Source organism: Vulpes vulpes, chromosome 5 (assembly GCF_048418805.1).
Source record: "Vulpes vulpes isolate BD-2025 chromosome 5, VulVul3, whole genome shotgun sequence".
Classification (NCBI taxonomy): domain Eukaryota; kingdom Metazoa; phylum Chordata; class Mammalia; order Carnivora; family Canidae; genus Vulpes; species Vulpes vulpes.
Window position 1 is genome coordinate 67,357,557 of NC_132784.1, and position 19,078 is coordinate 67,376,634.

Genomic DNA, 19,078 nt, shown 5'->3' on the forward strand with positions numbered 1-19,078 from the left:
GCCACCTGGTCCTCTGTAACCATGCAGTCAGGTGCAGCCATGCACTATTGATCCTCTCTCTTTCTATCCACTGGTCTTGCCAGCAGTACTACAAGGTCTTTGAAACCAAAGAACACTTCCACTGGGGTGCAAGGACACATGGCCACAGCTCTGCACCCAAGTCTCTCTCTTTCCCTGGATTTGGCAGTAAAAGGTGTTGCTCTCGGGAAGGTCAGGTGGCAGTGAGCGCTTCCCCCTGTAGGTGGCGCCTGTTCCACCGCAGGAGCTGCCAGGGTCCGTGTGCGGGGACCCCCACCCCCACCCAGGGCAGCACCTGCCTAGCCAGGCCGGTTCCCAGGGGGCCTGTCGCCCTTCTGAGTCACTGCTCTCACCTACTCTGGCTCCTTGGCCTTCTCAACAGCGCTAGTCTGAGCTACACCCTCTGAAAAGGAAACTGGAAAATAAATAAACGGTTATGAGTTTTCCTCATTCCCTGCGGCAGGTAACTTGATGAATTGTCATCTCATTTGAATTCTTTCCAAACATGCATCTTATTCCTCCTATGATTTTCAAAATAAATTATGATTAAGTGGAAAACGAGACTTGTGCTTGAATAAAAAAAGCCTGGGTGGCTCGGTTGGGCATCTGCCTTTGGCTTGGGTCACGGTCCTGGGGTCCTGGGATGGAACCCTGGAGTCAGGCCCCCTGCTCAGCAGGGAGTCTGCTTCTCCCTCTGCCCCTCCCCCTGCTCATGCGCGTGCTCTCTCTCAAATAAATAAAATATCTTTAAAAAAAGTGAATAAATTTCCAGTCTTTCAGGTAAACAGAATTGAGAACATGTGAAGTTAACTCTATTTGAATTTACATGCATATATTTCAACATCTGACTGTCTTATCAGCGAGGCATCTGTTAGATAAACTCACTGCGATTCGTACAGCTGGAAACGATCCTCCTTCTCCAAGGTGTAAAGAGTTCTGAACTCAGAGACGTGGATTTTAGTCTTTACTCTGCTTCCCTGAACAACCGCCTCACCTGCCTACAGGGAGCCAAACCAACCTGCCTGCCTTACAGAATTTCTTCAAGAATTCAGTGAGCCTGGGACACCTGGGTGACTCAGTGGTTGAACGTCTGTCTTCGGCTCAGGTTGTGATTCCAGGGTCCTGGGATCAAGTCCCGCACTGGACTCCCCACATGGAACCTGCTTCTCCCTATGCCTATGTCTCTGCCTCTCTGTGTGTCTCTCATGAGTAAATAAATACAATCTTTAAAATAAATAAATAAATAAAAGTAAAAGAACTCAGTGAGCCAGCACATGTGGAAGTGTTTCATAAATCCCGATGAAGTACCAACCCCGTGCCCGTCAGCACTGACACATCCATCCTGCACCAGCACCTAGACGCATTCTCAGGTGCTAGCGTGAGCACCACATAGATTTAAACAAGGATCCACAAACCTTGAATCTGATGAACTTCTTCTTCCAGGAATGCAGTCCAGACAAATAGATTTGCTTAAGAGCTTCATGGCTCAGCCGCAGGTCGATACCGTCTGGGGTGACAGTGAACTGGAAGGCCACGGCTTGGTGAGCTTCCGCCATCTTCAGCAATCTCCTAGGAGGAGGGGACAGTGTGACACAACCAGCATTTTACCAGGTATTAGAGAGCCCCTTACCTGGACCTGGGATGTGTTCTGAATTTAGTCTTTCCCAGCCATCTAACAAACTTCATATTCCATTAATAGACCCAATTCCAGGGGCCACTGGCCCCTCCCCGACCTGTCCAGCACTACCCAGCCCACTGTCCCCTCTGCTCAGAGGCCCGGGGTGGCCGGTGGAGTCCAAGAGTGGAACCTCACCCCTACTCCTACCATCAGGCCTCCAGGCCACACCCAGCCGACCCAGGAAGTTGGCAGCCCTTTAGCCACCTGCCAATCTCACTGCCACCCACCAACCGCCTGGAGTCTGGCACAGAAGAAACCCAGAGAGTCCACAGATGAGTCCCTGATGGCCCTGAACCCCTTGTGTCCAGGCAGGAGCACCGGACTCTGGGGGGTGCGTGTGGCTGCTGTCTTGAGAGACCAGCTCAGGCGCCACTGAAGACTCCATGAAAAGGAGACACAGAGAATCCTCCGGAGTGGGTGTCTATGGGTGTCTCTGCTCAGGCTAGCTGCCCTGCCCCAACCAATAAAAGTGTGTTTCCTTTCAACGGCTTCAGAGCCAGGTCTATTCCGGCTCCCTTCCTCCTGGTTCCTGTCTTCTTCCTTGGGGACTCAGGATGCACCTCACGGCTCCCATGGCACAGCCAGCCCCTCTGCTACCTCCTGGAGCCCCGGGACCATGCTCCTTCTTCCTAAGCTCTATACCGGATGCCCTACAATAAAAAGGAAGCTAACAGAAGGGGGAAAAGCTACCAAGAACTATAATGAAAACCCAAAATTGTATGTTTTCTTATCACAATTTCTCCTGTTTTTACCTTCTGAAGCCTACTGAGTGGGAGGAGGACCTACCAATATAAACAGGTGTCATGATTTCAAAGATGCCCAGTTACAAAAGCCAAAATAGCTTATTAGTCTTCGGCTAATTGGAACAAATGGTTGGTTCCATTACAGGCCCAGAGAGGCATGTGGCCTGCATTTACTTGCTCCTTCAGCAAGCATTTGTTGACTGCCTCCCACATGCCAGCCACGGGGAGGATGGAGACATTGGCAGTAAAGTCCTCCTCCTGCCCCTCTAGAGCTTACACAGGGAGGCCAAAAAGTAGAGAGGGTCCAAGAGGGGACCTCCTAGATGACGTGGAAGCCCAGAAGGATCAGCTGGAGGGCAAGCCTTTCAGGCCCAAAGGTAAAACAGGACTCTGGGCAGAGGTCAAAGGCAGGTCAAGGACAGGGTGGCTGGTGTCAAGGGCAGGCAGCTATGGTCAGAGAGGATGACCCACAGGCAGCCAGAGGAGGCAGCTGGGTTTTATGCTAAGGGTAAAGGAAGGGCATCCAGGGGCTTTAAGTTACTGTTTCTGTCTCAAGAAGACCCCTCTGGGGGCGCCTGGGTGGCTCAGTTGAGGAAGCATCCAACTCTTGGTTTTGGTTCAGTTTATGGTATCAGGGTGGCAAGATGAGGCTCTATGTATGGCTCTGCACTCAGTGAGGAGTCTGCTTGAGATTCTCTCTCTTCCTCTCCCTCTGCATCTCCCGTTCATGCTCGCTCACATGCTCTCTCAAATGAGTAAGTCTTTAACAGACAGAAGACCACTCTGGCTGCAGTATGGATGGGGGGCAGGGCAGGGCGTGAGACCAGTAAGAAGTAGAGGCAGTCAGTCTTCCAGGAGACAGTGGCCCAAAGTGGCATGAGTGGGGGGTGAGGAGGACAACCCGCTCCAGCCAGACAGGCTTCAGAGGCACCCTGGGGCTTAAGGCTTGATCACTGGCTCAGAAGAGCCACTGCCTGACACAGGAGAGTCTCTGCATGGGGACAACAGGTCGGGGGTGGGAGCAGAGTGGTGTGTGGACTTACCACATGTGATGTGGCTAGGGGCAAAGGGAGAGGCTGGGACAGGCACACCTGGGCACACCTGGGAAGAGTCAGCACACAACCTGCTTTGATGATCATGGAGGCAAAGAGCAAGTCGGCAAAAATCAATCCACTGGGAATCACCTTAGCTTAACGCAACCTGCAAAGTGTTCATGGTTATCTACGTGTTATTCAGCAGGCATGGAGCCAAGCTCCCTAGCCTGGCCGATTCTCAAGAAACAGATCCCATGTCTGAAAGCAGCAAGATCTCCAAGCAAAGGGCTCCTGCAGATAATGCAGGATGTTGAAGAGGGCACCTCAACAGCTCTGAATCCCGTTTTCAAAAAGCTATCCAGGTGGCTCAAGGATTCTGCTAGCGCCTCAAGGCAGCCTCTTAACCCCTCCCACAAAGACTGCAGCCTACACATGTGGCAGGAGGCAGGTGTCACAGAGATCACTCTGCAGAGAGTGAAGCATGGCAAACAAACTTACGGACTGGCCACCCTTGGGATGATTTATAAGCTCTTTCCAGGGCTTTATACAGATGTGAGGGATTATTAATGGCAGGAGATGGAACCTAAACATAGTGTCTGCAGTCAATTCTATCTGAAGGTGTGGGTCCAGTGTTTGCTCAGAGGTCTGACCTCTGTCAGGGAGGCAGGTGAGACAGTATCTGCAGAACCAGGCGACAAAGGTTTGAAGAACTCCCTGTGCAAATCTAGTAAGTGAAAATCCCACCCTCTGTCCTGGCATCCACAGACTCGTGTTTAAAAACATTTACAGGGATCCCTGGATGGCGCAGCGGTTTGGCGCCTGCCTTTGGCCCAGGGCGCGATCCTGGAGACCCGGGATCGAATCCCACGTCGGGCTCCCGGTGCATGGAGCCCGCTTCTCCCTCTGCCTGTGTCTCTGCCTCTCTCTCTCTCTCTGTGTGACTATCATAAATAAATAAAAATTTTTTAAAAAGTTTAAAAAAAAAAACAAAACATTTACAATCACAGGGGCGCCTGGGTGGCTCCGTCAATGGTTAGGCGTCCGCCTCGCTCTCAGCTCAGGTCTTGATCTCAGGGTCTTGAGTGCAAGCTCCATGCCCAGCTCCATGCTGGGCACGGAGCCTGCGTTTTAAAAAAAAAAAAAAAGAAGAAGAAGAAGAAGGGGCAGCCCAGGTGGCTCAGCAGTTTAGCGCCATCTTCAGCCCAGGGCATGATCCTGGAGACCCGGGATCAAGTCCCACGTTGGGCTCCCTGCATGGAGCCTGCTTCTCCCTCTGCCTGTGTCTCTGCCTCTCTCTGTGTCTCTCATGAATAAATAAATAAAATATTTTTTTAAAAAAAGAAAAAGAAAAACAATATATGCTTTCAATGCTACCTCCTATCACTGTCGGGGAAATGCCAATCAACACTGAGGCCAAATGCCACTGTACACCCACCAGGATGGCTAGAATCCAAAGGATGGAGGGTAACAAGTGCTGGCAAGGCGGTGGAGAATCCAGAACCCCCATGTGCTGCCGGTGGGGATGCACAACAGTGCAGCTGCTATGGACACCAGTCTGGTGGTTTCTCAAAACATGGTGTTAGTACACAGCCCCGCACTTCCACGCCCCAGTGTCCATGCTAGAGAACTGAACACATGTCCACCCAACATCCTGTACACAGAGGTTCATAACACCATTACTCAAATAACAACAACAACAAAAAAAAACAAAAACAAGACAGAAACAGCCCAAATGTCCTTCCACTGATGAATGGGTAGAGAAAATGTGGACTATCCATCCAACAGAATGTTCTTTATTATTAAAAAGGAGTGAAGCACCTGACACACGCTACCACACTCATGAACTTTAAGGATATCCTACTATAGGAAGGAAGCAGCCAGATTCAAAAAGCCACATACTGTACACCTCCATTTACGTCAAGTGTCCAGAACAGGCAAATCTACAGAGCCAGAAGGGAGAAGTGTTTGCCTGGGGTTGGGGTACACATGAGCACTGAGTGGGGTGGATGGCCAAGGGGAGGGATGGTGCTGGGTGCCCCTGTGTGTGAATGGATTCAACCCACTGAAGTGCATGCTCTGGGTGGGCATAGGGACAGTGCGTGAAGTCATACTGCAATAAAGTGGTATTTTATTTATTTTATTTTATTTTATTTTATTTTATTTTATTTTATTTTATTATTTTAATTTATTTTATTTTAATTTATTTTAGACTTTATTTATTCATGAGACACACAGAAAGAGGCAGAGACACAGGCAGAGGGAGAAGCAAACTTCTCAAGGGGAGCCTGATGCAGGACTCGATCCCAGGACCCTGGGATCGTGCCCTGAGCCAAAGGCAGACACTCAACCACTGAGCTACCCAGGTGCCCCTAAAGCTGCTATTTTTAAAATGCAGCTTCCCGAGCCTCCTGAAACTCAAGTGTCATCTATTCAACCTTCATGTGCCTAAACCTTCTCTCCCAAACAGGTAAGGCAGGTGGGCAGGGCCATCAGTGTCCCACTCAATGAGGACTCCTCCTCCAAACAACTGTCAGCTCATAGCATCGAGGAATTACTGTTAAATATTCTTAGGTGGCATAGGATAGTGTGGTTATGTTTTAAACGAGCTACTATCTTTTACTGACACATGCTGAAATTTTTATCAATGCAATTTCATCTTTTGTCAAGTCTAGGGTCTGCTTCAAGATCCCTGGGGGTGGAGCGCACAGAGGAACAGAGGTAGAAGCTGGCCACCGGTGGGAACTGGTGAAGTCGGGCAGTGGCCATTATCGGGGTCTGCTATGCTGGGCTCTTTTCTCCTGTACGTTTGTGATTCTCTCTTAATAGTTTCTTAAAATAGGGCGCCTGGGTGGCTCAGTCAGTGAAGCACCTGCCTTTGGCTCTGGTCATGATCTCAGGGTCCTGGGATCAAGCCCCATATTGGGCTCCCTGCTCAGCAGAGTCTGCTTCTCCCTTTCCCTCTGCCTGCAGCTCCCCTACTTGTGCACGCGCTCTCTCTCAAATAAAAAAAAATCATAATTTCTTAAAACGTATCTAACAAAATAAAATACCCGTCCACTGTAGCTCAGCGCTACATCTGACCCTCAGGAATGAACTTTCAAAGCTCCCAGGCCCTTTGTGAGCTCATCAGTGTGTCTGCCTTCTGGGGACACCTCACCCCTGAGCCCCACAAGCCACGAGCCAGCCTCAACAGAGCCATGGCTGGGCCCCTTAACCAGGCACGGAGACAAAGTCAAATAAGGAGGGGTCTTTTTCCAGGGCTGCTATCTGCCCACAAGCCTGCCCTTGCATTCCACTGTGTCCACAACATAAGAATATCTACCGACCCACCCAACTACACCTAGAACAACAACAACAAAGACTGTGGGATGCCAGTACCCCTGACCTACTGCACCCTGGCAGGAACTGCTCGCTCTGCACCGGACGTGGGGCACACCCTCACCTTTCACCCAGGTGGGTGTGGGTGAAGCCTGCCCGCCTGCCCTGCCTCCCCGTCTCCCCAGAAGGACAGCCGGAGTAACTGATAGAGGCACAGCTACCGTCCCTTCCCAAAGGCTGGAGGCCAACCACGCCGGAGGCTGGAAAGAGGCAACCTGCCCAGGGGAAGGAGACAAGCCATCAATTATTAATTCACGGACAATTATGAATCAGGGGACCTCAAAAGAGCCCCAGTGAACGTCACTGTACTACACGGCAAAGCTGTCTTCTGTTCTAAAAGTTTTAAATCATACGATGCTGCACACACAGGTTAAGTCTGGAATAGTACTGATGAACCTGCTGTGTCCATGTGACACTGCCCACTCTCTGAACTCTCCGTTCCCGGGTTGGCCTCCCGGGAGTCCCTGGCCAGGCAAGGCTGTCCTGTCATTCTGTCAGCGCAGCTGGAAACCCCAACACCCTGGAAGAGTTGGCAGGCCAGGCCTGCGTGTGGATGCAGGCCACTTACGATCGACAGCCTCTTCTCTATCCCTCCAACCAACCTTCCAGCACAACAGTGAAGGCCACAGCACAGTGGCCCTGGCGAGGGCAGGCCATACCTCCCTCCCTGCCCCTTAGGGCTGTCACTGGGCTCTGCAGTGTCCCATCTATGACATACAACTAAACTGTTAGTGTCCATGGGCCGGCCTCACTCACTGTCCTCATCCTCCTGGACAAGGTGACCAGGCACGGACACCTTCCCACAATCTCTCTGCTCCTGCCACTCATCCCTCTCAGGGATTCTCAGGATTCCGAGCTGGGGGCCACTGGTTCCTCTTCCAGCCCCTCTGCACCCCAGGACTCAGCCCCCCGCAGGACCCTGCCTGGGGCTCTAACCTCTCCCTGTACACACAACTCACCATTTCATGCACACCTCCACTGACACCAAAGCTAGTCAACCGCAAATTCATCCCGTCACCTTCCACACACCCTCCCCCTTTCTCCCTCCCTAACACCGCCACTGCCTGCCAGGCCCAGGCACGCACACAGGCTGGAGTGTCCTCATGCTGCACCTCACCCCTGTGCTGGGTGCAAGCACCAGAACCTGATAGTCTGGAAAGGTATCCTGCCCCTCACCCCCACCGCCACCATACCATCCTCACCTGAGCACCTATCTACCTGGGTGGAAAGAGGTGGCTTCTCTGGGAACAAAGTTTACAGGGCATGACTGCTGGGATCCACCTCCTGCTCAGCAGGATGCGCACCTGCACTCCGAGTTCTCACATGGCTAGAGAAAACACCAGTTCTCACGTGGCTAGAGAAAACACCAGTACCCGCGAGAAAAGCAGAAAAGACAGAAAAGCAGAAAAGACGAGGGAGAGGCTGCAAAGAAACCACAAAAGCATAAAAGAGAGCTTTACTCCCCTTTGGGTCACTCATTTGTTCCCTCGAATCATCTCCACTGGAAGCCCTCTGACAAGAAATCTGAGCAGGAGGGAACAGAGTGACAGCAGAAGCACCCTCTGGGAACACAGGCTGGCTGCTCCTCCCCCAGAAGCCCTGGTTGTGCTAGGGGGAAGGCCCCTTGGGGACTATTCTTGATGTCAGGCCACCTCTTGCTGTGCACCTGCCAGACCAGTTCAGGGGTAAACCAGGAAGTGGCCCCTTGAGGCACTTGAGACGTGAATAAATTTACCCAAAGTGCTGAATATAGAAAGAAAGCCCCCTCGGTCTATGTGGTTTGGCATGCTGTGGGGCTGTGGACCTGCTTATTTTTCCTGGCACTGCAGAAAACACCTCTGGCCGCCTCTGGTGGAGAGTGCCCACCTGGGAGCCCCAGCTGACGTGAGCTTGCATGAACCTCCCGGCCTGGAACACACCTGGGCGCTGCACCCCCAGGCTGAGCATGGGAACCATGTGACCGTGCTACTTTAAAAATCATGAAGCCCACTACTGGAGAGAGAGTCTACAAGGTCTGCACCAGAGAACTTAAGCATCTTACGTTAATCTGCTCTCGGAAAGACACCAAGATCTGAGTTGAGAGCAACGACCTATTTATGGCAATTTTTATAAATTCACATCACTGGTCTATTATGCGGCTGTTCCTACAGCTTCCCAAGCCAGACCCCCACTTGGGCCTTGGCCAGGAGAGCCTGCTAACTCCAACTCACAGCTGGGATGCCTTTGGTCTCTCTCCATTCCCATCTTCTGGCTTCAAACTCCCCTTCTGCAGGCTGCCTTTGACCCCACATTCCCAGAGAACGGAGTTCCACCAGGTTTCAGCTGGTGATTCTCCCCACACAGGCTGGAAGGTGACTTTCATTTGTAAATCTTTCATTTAGGGGTGTCTGGGTGACTCAGTTGGTTAAGCATCTGCCTTCCGCTCAGGTCACGATATCAGGGTCCTGGGATCGAATCCCTGACTCAGGCTATGCTCAGCGGGGAGTCAGCCTCTCCATCTCACATGTGCACGCTCCCTCCCTCTCTCTGATAAATAAAAATCTTTTTAAAAACTTTAAAAAATCTTTCATTTAATCTCCCAACGGAAGTGAGGAGTGTCTCCAGGACACAATCCTGTTCTACTCTGAATCCATTGAGGACCACAGACAGACAGCTCTCTAACACTTAATGCCAAGTGAATGCTGGGGGCGGGAGCTGACGTAACACATATTTTAGTTTCAGTAAGACTACTTTAACTTTGATAACTGCCCAATGCCACTCACCACATCTTTGGACAAAAAAATTGTTCTGTAGTTCATTTTTCAAATGTGCCTGCTGTGTCCTCTTCCTCCATCAACTCTTCCTCACCATAATTTGTTCACACAAGGTCAGCGGCCAGCAATCATAACATCAGTCATCCCTAAGCTAGTCCCCTTACCCTTCAGGAGAAGCTGGCCGAGTGCCACCCCCATCCTCCCGGATTCTGGGGCAGGGAGCTGGCTAAGGAAAGGAGGTAAAAGGTCAGCACAATGCAAAGTGCTTAGCCCGCTTCCAAAACAGCCCGGGGAAAATTCAGATATGGAAATCACCTCCGTGATAAACAAACAGTAAAACCTGCCCTGTGATATCCAAAATATGTAATTAGTTGCTGTCAGAGGTCTTTCAACCTAACCTTAAAACCAACAGATAAGGAAAGAGGAAGGTAGGTAGGCAGACAGACAAATGCAGCAGATTCTTTCCTGTGCTTTTAACAATGAAGACACAAAAATATTCCTTCTACCAAACTGTGGCTACTGGACAACATGACCCGCATCTCACCAGCATTACCCATCTAATTCCCAGGAGAACCCAGGGAAGGGGCACAGAATTTACCAAGGGGCAGATCAATGTGCAGGTGCCAAGACACCTGCCCAAGGTCACAGCCAGCAGACCCACATCCAACTCCAAACACCACGTGCCTACCTCCCAAGTTAAGTGGTAGGTACTCCATTAAAAGTTCCACGTAAGATTCCTAAAGCTACACAAATATAAAATTAGGTCATCCTGTTGTAACCGAAACGATGTGATTGCAGTCAGCAATAAAACTACAGTAACTACAAACACGATTGGTGCCAACGCTAAAATTATTCACAGGCACCAGCCTCTCCACTGAATTGCACAATTCACGCGTGCACAGGAGTGGGCTCAGCCTGCTATTAAAATCCGGCAAAGGGCGGTCCATCTCATCTAGCGGGTCAACAGCTGTGTTGGGCATCCTTTAAGGAAAGGTTACCCACAGGAAGCAACGGCTTAGCAGCCACACGAACACCAGGCAGGGTCTCCAACAGCACAGGCCGTATTCCTCACCAGGGAGGATGCTCGGGCCTCCAACCCTGGAAAAACTCTCCAGAGGAGAAACTGTGGGCAGAGCCTGCAGCACGGTCTTTCAGGGGGCACCATTCACGTTTATGGGGTAAAGATGCTGAGTCAAGGCAGATTATAGAGGGAATTCTCAATCATTATAGTTTGTATTATGGCTCCGGAAAAACCCAACTTCTGCCCACGGAGCTAGCATAAAAATAAAGCAAATTCAAATGTACACCTGATATCGTGCCCACTCTAGTAAATAATGGCCAATCAGAAAAATACAAAGAAGTATGATCCACGCAAGAGAAAAGAATTCGGGAAAGGTCACCGAGAGTCATGTTTTTATGAAGAAAATACAAAATGCCTCACCAGGCCCCAATCATCTGTGCTCTGCTCAAAGGTTTTTCTCCAGATGCAGATCCATAAGCACCTGCGTCACCAGCCATGCCGATGGCGGCCCCACTGCTGGAAGAAGCATGCCTCCACCCAAAAGAGATCCCTGAACCTCTCCTCAGAGCAAGATATCGTTCCCACAAATGTTCCTGACACCAAGGGCAAGGTGGTTTTCCCTCGCACGCTCCTCACTCTTGCACCCAGAAATGCCGCTGACCTTGCCAAGCCCCAGTTCCAGCTCAGGGCCTGGAGAGGATGGTCCTAGCCATAAAACATGCCTGAGGCTATGGTATTATTTGCTAAAACCCATGCCTGCTTCATACCCTTGAAACTATTTTCACATCTGGCCTCTTACTGGATCCTCCCCACTCATGAGACAAATCAACAGGTGTCAGAGGCACCATTTTACAGATGAGGAACTGGAAATCCAGAAACACATATAAGGCTGATTCAGTGTCATATCCAGGGGGGTGGGGTAGGGGCAATGCTAACACCCAACACTGCCTGCACAGGGGTCTGGGAAGCAGCCTGGGACAGGGAGACAGACGGGGCACAAGGTTTGGAGAACACAGATCTGGATTCAAACTCCAGCTCTGCCACTTAGCCGTGTGTGTGTGTGTGTGTGTGTGTGTGTGCGCGCGTGTAGGAGACAGGAAGACAAGGAGACAGAGAGGGAGGCCTTGAACAAATGTCACTGCCTTATCCTAACATCGTTTCCTGGCACATCAAGTATGCAGAATATGCCCCCTCACATCAAGTAATAGGCCTGACAACCACAGTATGTAGGAACACACTGTACCTTCCGAACTATGGTCCCATGCTCCAGGAACGTGGGTTTCCACGTGTATCTGCCCTCTCCTTCTTTCCTAAACCCCTCTCCCCCCTCTCCCCGTTCCCCGCACGCCCTGCCAACATCGGATACCTCCCAGACCGACCTCCTCACTCTGGTATTCAGCTTGCAGGAGCACTGCTGATTCATTTCTGGTACACCTTATCGTACCCTAACCTTAACCCCCCATCGTACGACAGAGTGTTTTTAAAAAAATAGAAAGAAACCAAAACTCTTCACGTTAAATCTTTTTAAGGGCGATAGAGGAGTTGACATTTAGGAAAATTAGTGACAGATGCGTTATCTCAAAAATGAGGAAGACTGTCATAAAATGTAAAGTCAGAGTTACAGCCTAAGAAAACTTAAAGGCAAGGTTATTTTGTGTTTGCTTTTAACCTAAACACGTATTACTTTTTACTGGGGCAGTGGGAGGAGGTGCCAGGGCTTCTAAAGAGAAGGAATTCACCCTTAGAACTTGACTCCTCGGAAACTGGACGAGTCCCATCTGCATGGAGCCGTATTTCTCACCAGGGCATGGAAACAAAGAGGTGACCAGACAGGGGTGCGCTGGGGATCAACAGCCTCCTCAGGACTCAGGCGGAAGCCAGTAGACTGGTGGGAAGAGGAGGTCACTGGTCCCTCCCTTGATGTGGGAAGTATGGAGCTTGCAGGTCTCCCATCCAGGAAACCCTGAGCACAGTCACAAGGCAAAACAAGGGCACCGGGCAGGTGGAAGAACGTAACAGGGGGATCCCTGGGTGGCGCAGCGGTTTGGCGCCTGCCTTTGGCCCAGGGCGCGATCCTGGAGACCCGGGATCGAATCCCACGTCGGGCTCCCGGTGCATGGAGCCTGCTTCTCCCTCTGCCTGTGTCTCTGCCTCTCTCTCTCTCTCTGTATGACTATCATAAATAAATAAAAAAAAAAAATTAAAAAAAAAAAAAAAAAAGAACGTAACAGCTTCCTCTGTCTGCTGCTTGCTTCCCTGGCACAGACTTTCACAGCCCCAAAGGACCCCACCGCATCAGAAAAGTGCAGCAATCCAGGGGAGAACGGATCTCAAATGTTCTTCACTGGATTAATATCTGAAAGGCCACTTTGGCTCACAGGAATGAGAAGGAAGGCAAGTTTAAGAGCCACGTGGGAAGCAAAGGTAGCAGGTGGCACTCAGAAACGGTCAGAAAGAATCTAGAACACTCAGGTTCCAGGGACAGGTGGGTGGTGAACCCACCGCACTGGTGGTATGGAGTCCTTTCTTTTTTTTACCTGAATTACCTGGTGTCCAACAACTAGTTGATAATCTTGCGCAATCTCCCGGCCTTCCACGGTGGCAAATATACTGTACACTGAGAGAGGCAAGCCTAAGGCAGCAGCAAAATTTCAATTATTAACTTCCAAAAACAGACAGCAGAAAAACAACCCACATGACAGGAAAGTAAAGGTGGACATTCCAGAGAACTGAGGCTCAGGATCACCTTACCCCAAAAAGGTCAGTTGGCTTCCACCCAGGGCCTGCTGGGAACCCAAGGTCCACCCATATTTGCGCTGGGTAAAAGGTGAAGTTCACAAAAAGCAGCATAAACGTCAGAAATCAACAAAAAGAACATATTCTTTACTTGTGTTAATTAACGAATCTTTTTTCCTTTCTTTCTTTTTTTTTTTTTAAGCACGCCCTGCGCAGCCTAGACTATTTCTGCAGGCACCCAAGGCACTGTGAGGGTGGTCCCCGGAGCGGGGACCTGGGCGCGGAGGCCAACTCTGCGCATCATCCTTGGGTCCCCTAAGCACCGCCTTCATTTTGGAGCCTGTGCTTGTTCTTACTTATCTTTCAAACAGAACAGAGCTGGCAAGAGCTGCTCAGGAGTGGCTCAAGCCATTTGGGGAGAAAAAAAAAGAGGCCCCACTAAAGCCAGCAGAGAATCTGTGAAACGCACTCTAAACATGCCAATTTTATTTTAACCTTCACAGCACCAATTCTTCCGGAAGTGAAGTTGAGGCTTCCAGGAGCACCAGCAGCAGCGGCGGCGGCGGCAGCAGCACTCTGGCCTGCCGGTAAGAACCACGCAGAATGACTAAACCTTTTCTCCAACAAAGGAAAAACTGCACCGGATCAAAGTGCAGCAGCAGCAGCCCCGGGCCGCAGCGGGCGCGCGTCTCCGCCTCCCACCTTCCCACCGCCCTGCGAGCTCCGGCTGCGTCTTTAATTGCTCGCCCGGAACGCGTCCTCGAGGGCACCGCGGGCAGCTGCGGCCGCCGCGCCCCGCCCCGCCCCCACCGCGGGCGTCACGTGACGGCTGCGAAAAGTAGGGGAAAGGTTAACCCGAGCCCCGCCCCCGGCCTGGCGCGTCCCCGGCGCTCAGATCCTGTTCCACCCGCCCGGCTGCGAGACCTTCCGGAGCGAGCTGGCGCGCATCGCCGGCGCAGCCCGTCCTCCTCCCCCGGCGACACGCAGCGCCTGTCCGTGGGAAGGCCCGAAGGGCTGCGGGCGCCGGGTGCCGCCCCACGGCGCGCCCGCGGCCCCGCGGCCCCGCGCCCAGCGCGCCCAGAGCGCGCCCGGAAGGGACTCCCGCCCCAGGAAAAATTAACAGTGTTTCTATGAATGGGCACCAAGGGCCGGGTTGCATCAGCGCGGCCCTGGCCCCAGGACTCCCCGGAGGCCCAGGCTTGACCGCTGCGTTACCGCGCGTCCAGGGTCGGGCCAAGGGCGGCAGCAGCAGAGACGTGGCCTCTGGTTTACTCCCGTGGCCTCCGGGTTAGGCCACTTGTTTTCGGGACAAACTCGAAAGGTTATTTTGGCCTGTGCAGGAAGCCACTTTCTGCCACCCTCACACAAAGTATGTGCGCCCCCAAGGGTGGCCCTTTTCTGTTGGACTCCAGCAGATGGGAGTTCAGGGTGCGAGGCCGGGTCTAGCAATGCTTCGCCGGAAGGAAACCGGTCGTTTCTAGGCGAAGAGGAGCCCGCAGGCACACAGAGGCACAACCACCCAAACCCCTCGGCCTGAGGGCTGCACTCCCTTCCGAGGGACGCGACGGCCCCATAAGCCTTCCCACCACACCCTGCTTCTCCTCAAAGACCAGCGCGCTCCTCTATCCGCATTAAGGTCGTCCTCCGTGCACACTCACCGCGACTCACCTTAAGTACTTCGGAGAAAGGGGGGCCGGGAGGGGTGCTGTTCGCTGGCACAAATCAAAAAAAAAAAAAAAAAAAAAAAAAAAAAAAACAGGGACATGTTCTAATCCCTTAGTTTGAGGTTCGGGAGGAAATCAACACGCCTGAATACCTGGAATGGCCAGAAACCCGACGCCGGTGCAAGAGGATGGTGTAACAAAATACACGTTTCAAAAGGTTAAACGGATTTTTATTTTATTCGGCAACTTACAAAGTTACCAGTTCCCCCACAACAATCTCCCTTTAAATTATTCCACCCAGGGAGCACCGAGGAACCGAAAGCCTTGTCCTGAGTGGGGAGGCTTCAGCGTGTTCTGCACTGAACCTGGTTAATTATGCGGGGTGGTGAACTCTCGGAGTTAAAGTCAGCCCTCACCTTGGCTCCCCGCAGCTTTAGCGAAAGCCAACAAAGACGCTGACCCACGGCCTTTCCGAGCAAAACGAAAGGAAAGGAAATGGTCGTAGCCTCGCTGGGGGAGCGGCGCTCAGGGGCTGCACCCGTCGGGGCTCCAGACCGCGCGGGCCCGGGCTTGCGGGCCCAGGGAGCCCGGACCCGGTCACGTGACGCCCCTCCCCCACCCCGCGCGGCGGGGGGGGGGGGGCGCGACCTTGGGCGGACGCTCCGCGCCCCCCTGCCCCGCACCCAGGGCCTCACCGGGGTTGGGGGGCGTCCGCCAGCGGAGACCCCGGCCGGGCGCCCCTGTGGTTCCCGGCGGACGCCCGGGACCGCGCCTGGAGCCCCGCGTCAAGGGCGTGTCCCGACGGCTGCAATGCGGGGGCAGCGGGGAGGGGGTGGACGGCGCGCCGGGGAGTCCTGAGGCCCCAGCGTCCCTCTAGCTCCCGCCTGGAACCCCAGGACGGCCCCGCAGACCCAGTCTACCCCGATGGGGGAAGGGATGCGGCGGGATCGAGAGCGGGTAGACGGCGCCCAGCCAAGTCCAGAAGGCCGAGCATCCCTCCGGCAGCCTCACCGCCCCTCGCACGGACCCCCACGCCCAAACCATTCCTGAGAAGGGTGGCCTGAGGGGATGTGGGAGCCGGCGCCCCTCGTGGCCCCAGGCCGGGGGCATCCAGCCCAATCCGGAGACCCGAGCATCCCTCCAGCTCCTGCAGTGTCCCCGCCGGCGGGCCGACCCTCGGGCGCACCCTCACACCCAATCCACTCCTGGGAAAGGAGGGTGAGAGGAGCGAGGAAAGAAGCCAGTGGCCCTGCTAGTCCCGAGCCTGGCGCATCCTGCCTAGTCCGGAGGGCTGAGCATCCCTCTCGCGGCCGCACCAGACCCGCACCGGGGACTCGCGCGCGCACCGGACCCCGGCGGACACCCCCCCCCCATCCGATCCGGGGCGGAGGTGAGGAGTCCCTGCCGCGCTCGCGTTCCGGGCTCCCAGCGAAACCCGCCGTCCGGGTGGGGGGTTCCCCTCCGCGCCGCGGGGGGCCCCCGCCCCCGCCCCCGCCTGGGTCGGGACCCCGGCAGTCCCCGCGCGCCCCACCCTGAGCCCGCCGCAGCCCGCAGGCCCGCCCGCGCGCCCTCCGCGGGCGCAGCCCCGGCCCAGCCTTACCGAGTCCGCGAACGGAGGCGGCGGCGGCGGCGGCGGCGGCGGCGGCGGCTGCGGCGGCGGCGGCGGCGGCGCACTGAGCGCTCAGCGAGCGAGAGCCGGGGGCTGGAGGGCCGCGGGCGAGGCCGAGTGCACCCGACGCCGGCCGCGCCGATTGGCTGGAGCGTGCGGGGCTGCGGTGCGGGCGGGGCTGAGACTCCCCGCGCTGGGCGGGCGGAGGGTGGGGGACCGCGGGGGGGGGCGGGACCGGGACGGGGCGGGGCCTCCGCGGCTCCCCGGGGAGCGTGTCGGGTGAGGAAACTGAGGCTGCAGGGGGCACGCGACCAACGCCTCTGCCAGCCTGGGGCCCGGGGCGAGATTCCTCAGCCCGGAGATTCTGTTTTCTCATCTGAAAAATGGGCCAACTCCTGTGGGCCAAGCCCGTAAGAGTGCTTAGCAGGGTGCGGGGTTCCTGCGAGCCCTCTGCAGCCGTTGCCGCCCGTAATCCACAAAGCGCCCCTATAAATAGCTGATCCCGGCCGGGGCCGCAGAAAGGATCACTAACTCGCGCATGACCATATGGCTGAGAAAATGGACCCGACGCTGGAGCCAGGTCTAACTCCAGAGCCGTCGCCCCAAATCCCCAAATCGGACGTTGTCCCCGGAGTGACAGCTCAGGCGATCCCGAGGCAGCGTGGCTCGCGGAGCCAACCCGCCGCTGCGAGTTCCCGCGACCGTCCGAGCCTCTTCCTCCTCATCCAACCGGGAGAGAAATACCTCCCTCGGGGGCTTTGGTCAGATTCGGTAGATTAATTATTCAGGCGCCTAAAGCAGTGCAGGTGCCAGTAAGACCTGGCTGGTGGTGGGGACAGAGTGACCCAGAGACCCTTGCGTGGGCCGCGGGTGGAAACGGCTCCCTGGAGGACCCCCGGAGCCTGGGCCGCCGGCAGCTGCCGCGGGGCGCTCAGGTCAGGGCGCGCAGCGGTTCCCCCCACCCCGCCCCGCCCCGCCCCTTCCCTCCAGCTGGTGGTCCTGCAGGTAACAGGTGCTCCGTAAATGCACCAGTTTTGTGAACGGAGACCTGGCTCTCCTAAAGCTCAGTGACTTCTTTGGGCAATGAAAACTCCAAGCTTGCCTCCATCTTTTTGTCTGTATTATTTGGTGGTTACCACTGCAAGGTTTAGAAGAGAAAATGAAAGTTCTCTCTTGTTCCCGCCCCCGTCACTGCTGCTACTACAGTTAACTGTTGGTGTGCGCTCTCCAGGCTGTTTTAAGTGAAGTCACAGGATATGTGCTGTTTGTAACACTCTTGTTTTCACTTGGCTTCCCCCTTGGACGACGGTTCCCTGTGGAGATACAGAGATGACCTCCTCTGTCTCGGTGATTAACCCGCCCCACGGGCACTTAGAGCCCCTTTTCACCATTACGGGTATAAATAAAGCTGCACTGGCTGTGAGTGTGCCTCTTTGAGCTCTGATTTCTCTCTGTAGATCCCTAGTAGTGAAGCAACTGAGTCAAAGGGCAGGCACCTGTGACATTTTGGTGACATTGGTGTCACTTGCAGAGCCGCCTCAAAAAAGCTTACTGACATCTATCTATTCCTACCCAGGCATGGGAGTGGAGTCCTGTCTCTAGGAGACCATCAGTGCTGTCTGTCTCTATCCGCTCTCTTCATGTTTCTCAGTCCTAAAGGAGAGCGTGTAGATAATGCTATTTATTTTAATTTGCATTTCTCTGAAGTTAGAAGTTAGAGATTTCCCGCCACTGCTGGCTCCCATCTTGCCCACCAGGGGTCCCAGGCTGCGACACCCCCCACCCACCCCTCCCCTCCAGATTCCGCAGCCTGGCAAAGCAGGTGGGCTGGGCCAGGGCACACCTGCACAGACCTGCATCCTCTACTCCACAATCATGGCAAGTAGGCTTTCCAGGCTTGTCTCAAATGCCCTTCCCTCTCGTTTCCCTGGAACACAACAGCTGGCGGTCAGCAGGTCCCAGCCCAAGGTCACTTTCTTCCTCACTTAAGTCCCATGGTGCTCTCCTCTGGGATCAGCCCTGCACTGTGTATGTTCCCAGGGCTCTGTGGCCTTGACCTTACACACCTCCCTGCGCACGGTCCCCGTGTCACCTTGCAGGCCGGGTGAGGCAGGGGCAAAGGCAGGACTGCCGTCCATGGGGCCACCAGGTCGCTGCAGTCACCTGTGCCCCAGTGACTGGGCTCTTGGGCCACAGTAAGGAAGCCCACGCCCGCCAGCAGTTCCAGCCAGAGCGTAGAGGCCTCATTCTCCTCCTGTGCTCTGCTCCCCGAGACTGCAGCTCCCCAGGGCCGCTTAGCAGCCACTATTAATAAAAAGCCCAGGAACTAGGCCTCTGGGGAGCTCCGGGCCTGTCGAATCCTGTGTTCTCTTTGGGCCAAAAATATCCCAGAGTCGGCCTCAGAAACTAGAGTAATCTTTCTCAAGGTCTGTTTTTGTTTTTGT

The 19,078-nt window shown here is 54.2% G+C and overlaps 1 protein-coding gene across 39 annotated transcripts in view; it reads right to left on the bottom strand.

The window, feature by feature from the left end:
- Nucleotides 1–18,682, bottom strand: part of CPT1A (carnitine palmitoyltransferase 1A) — a 58,568-nt gene extending 39,886 nt beyond the window's left edge. Inside the window, exons 1-5 of one of the 39 annotated variants that reach the window (XM_072758615.1) lie at nucleotides 16,626–16,778; nucleotides 13,857–13,942; nucleotides 13,163–13,257; nucleotides 12,365–12,798; nucleotides 1,434–1,587 (exon numbers count right to left, since the gene is read on the bottom strand). In XM_072758615.1, coding sequence (XP_072614716.1) covers nucleotides 1,434–1,574 — 141 coding nt within the window. In that variant the 5' untranslated portion in view covers nucleotides 1,575–1,587; nucleotides 12,365–12,798; nucleotides 13,163–13,257; nucleotides 13,857–13,942; nucleotides 16,626–16,778. Of the gene's footprint in view, nucleotides 1–1,433; nucleotides 1,588–12,364; nucleotides 12,799–13,162; nucleotides 13,276–13,376; nucleotides 13,490–13,830; nucleotides 13,968–14,285; nucleotides 14,418–16,625; nucleotides 16,829–18,487 lie in introns of those variants that run through there. The other 38 variants (XM_072758627.1, XM_072758618.1, XM_072758620.1 and 35 more) reach the window with 38 other exon arrangements.
- Between the last annotated feature and the right edge of the window lie 396 nt (nucleotides 18,683–19,078).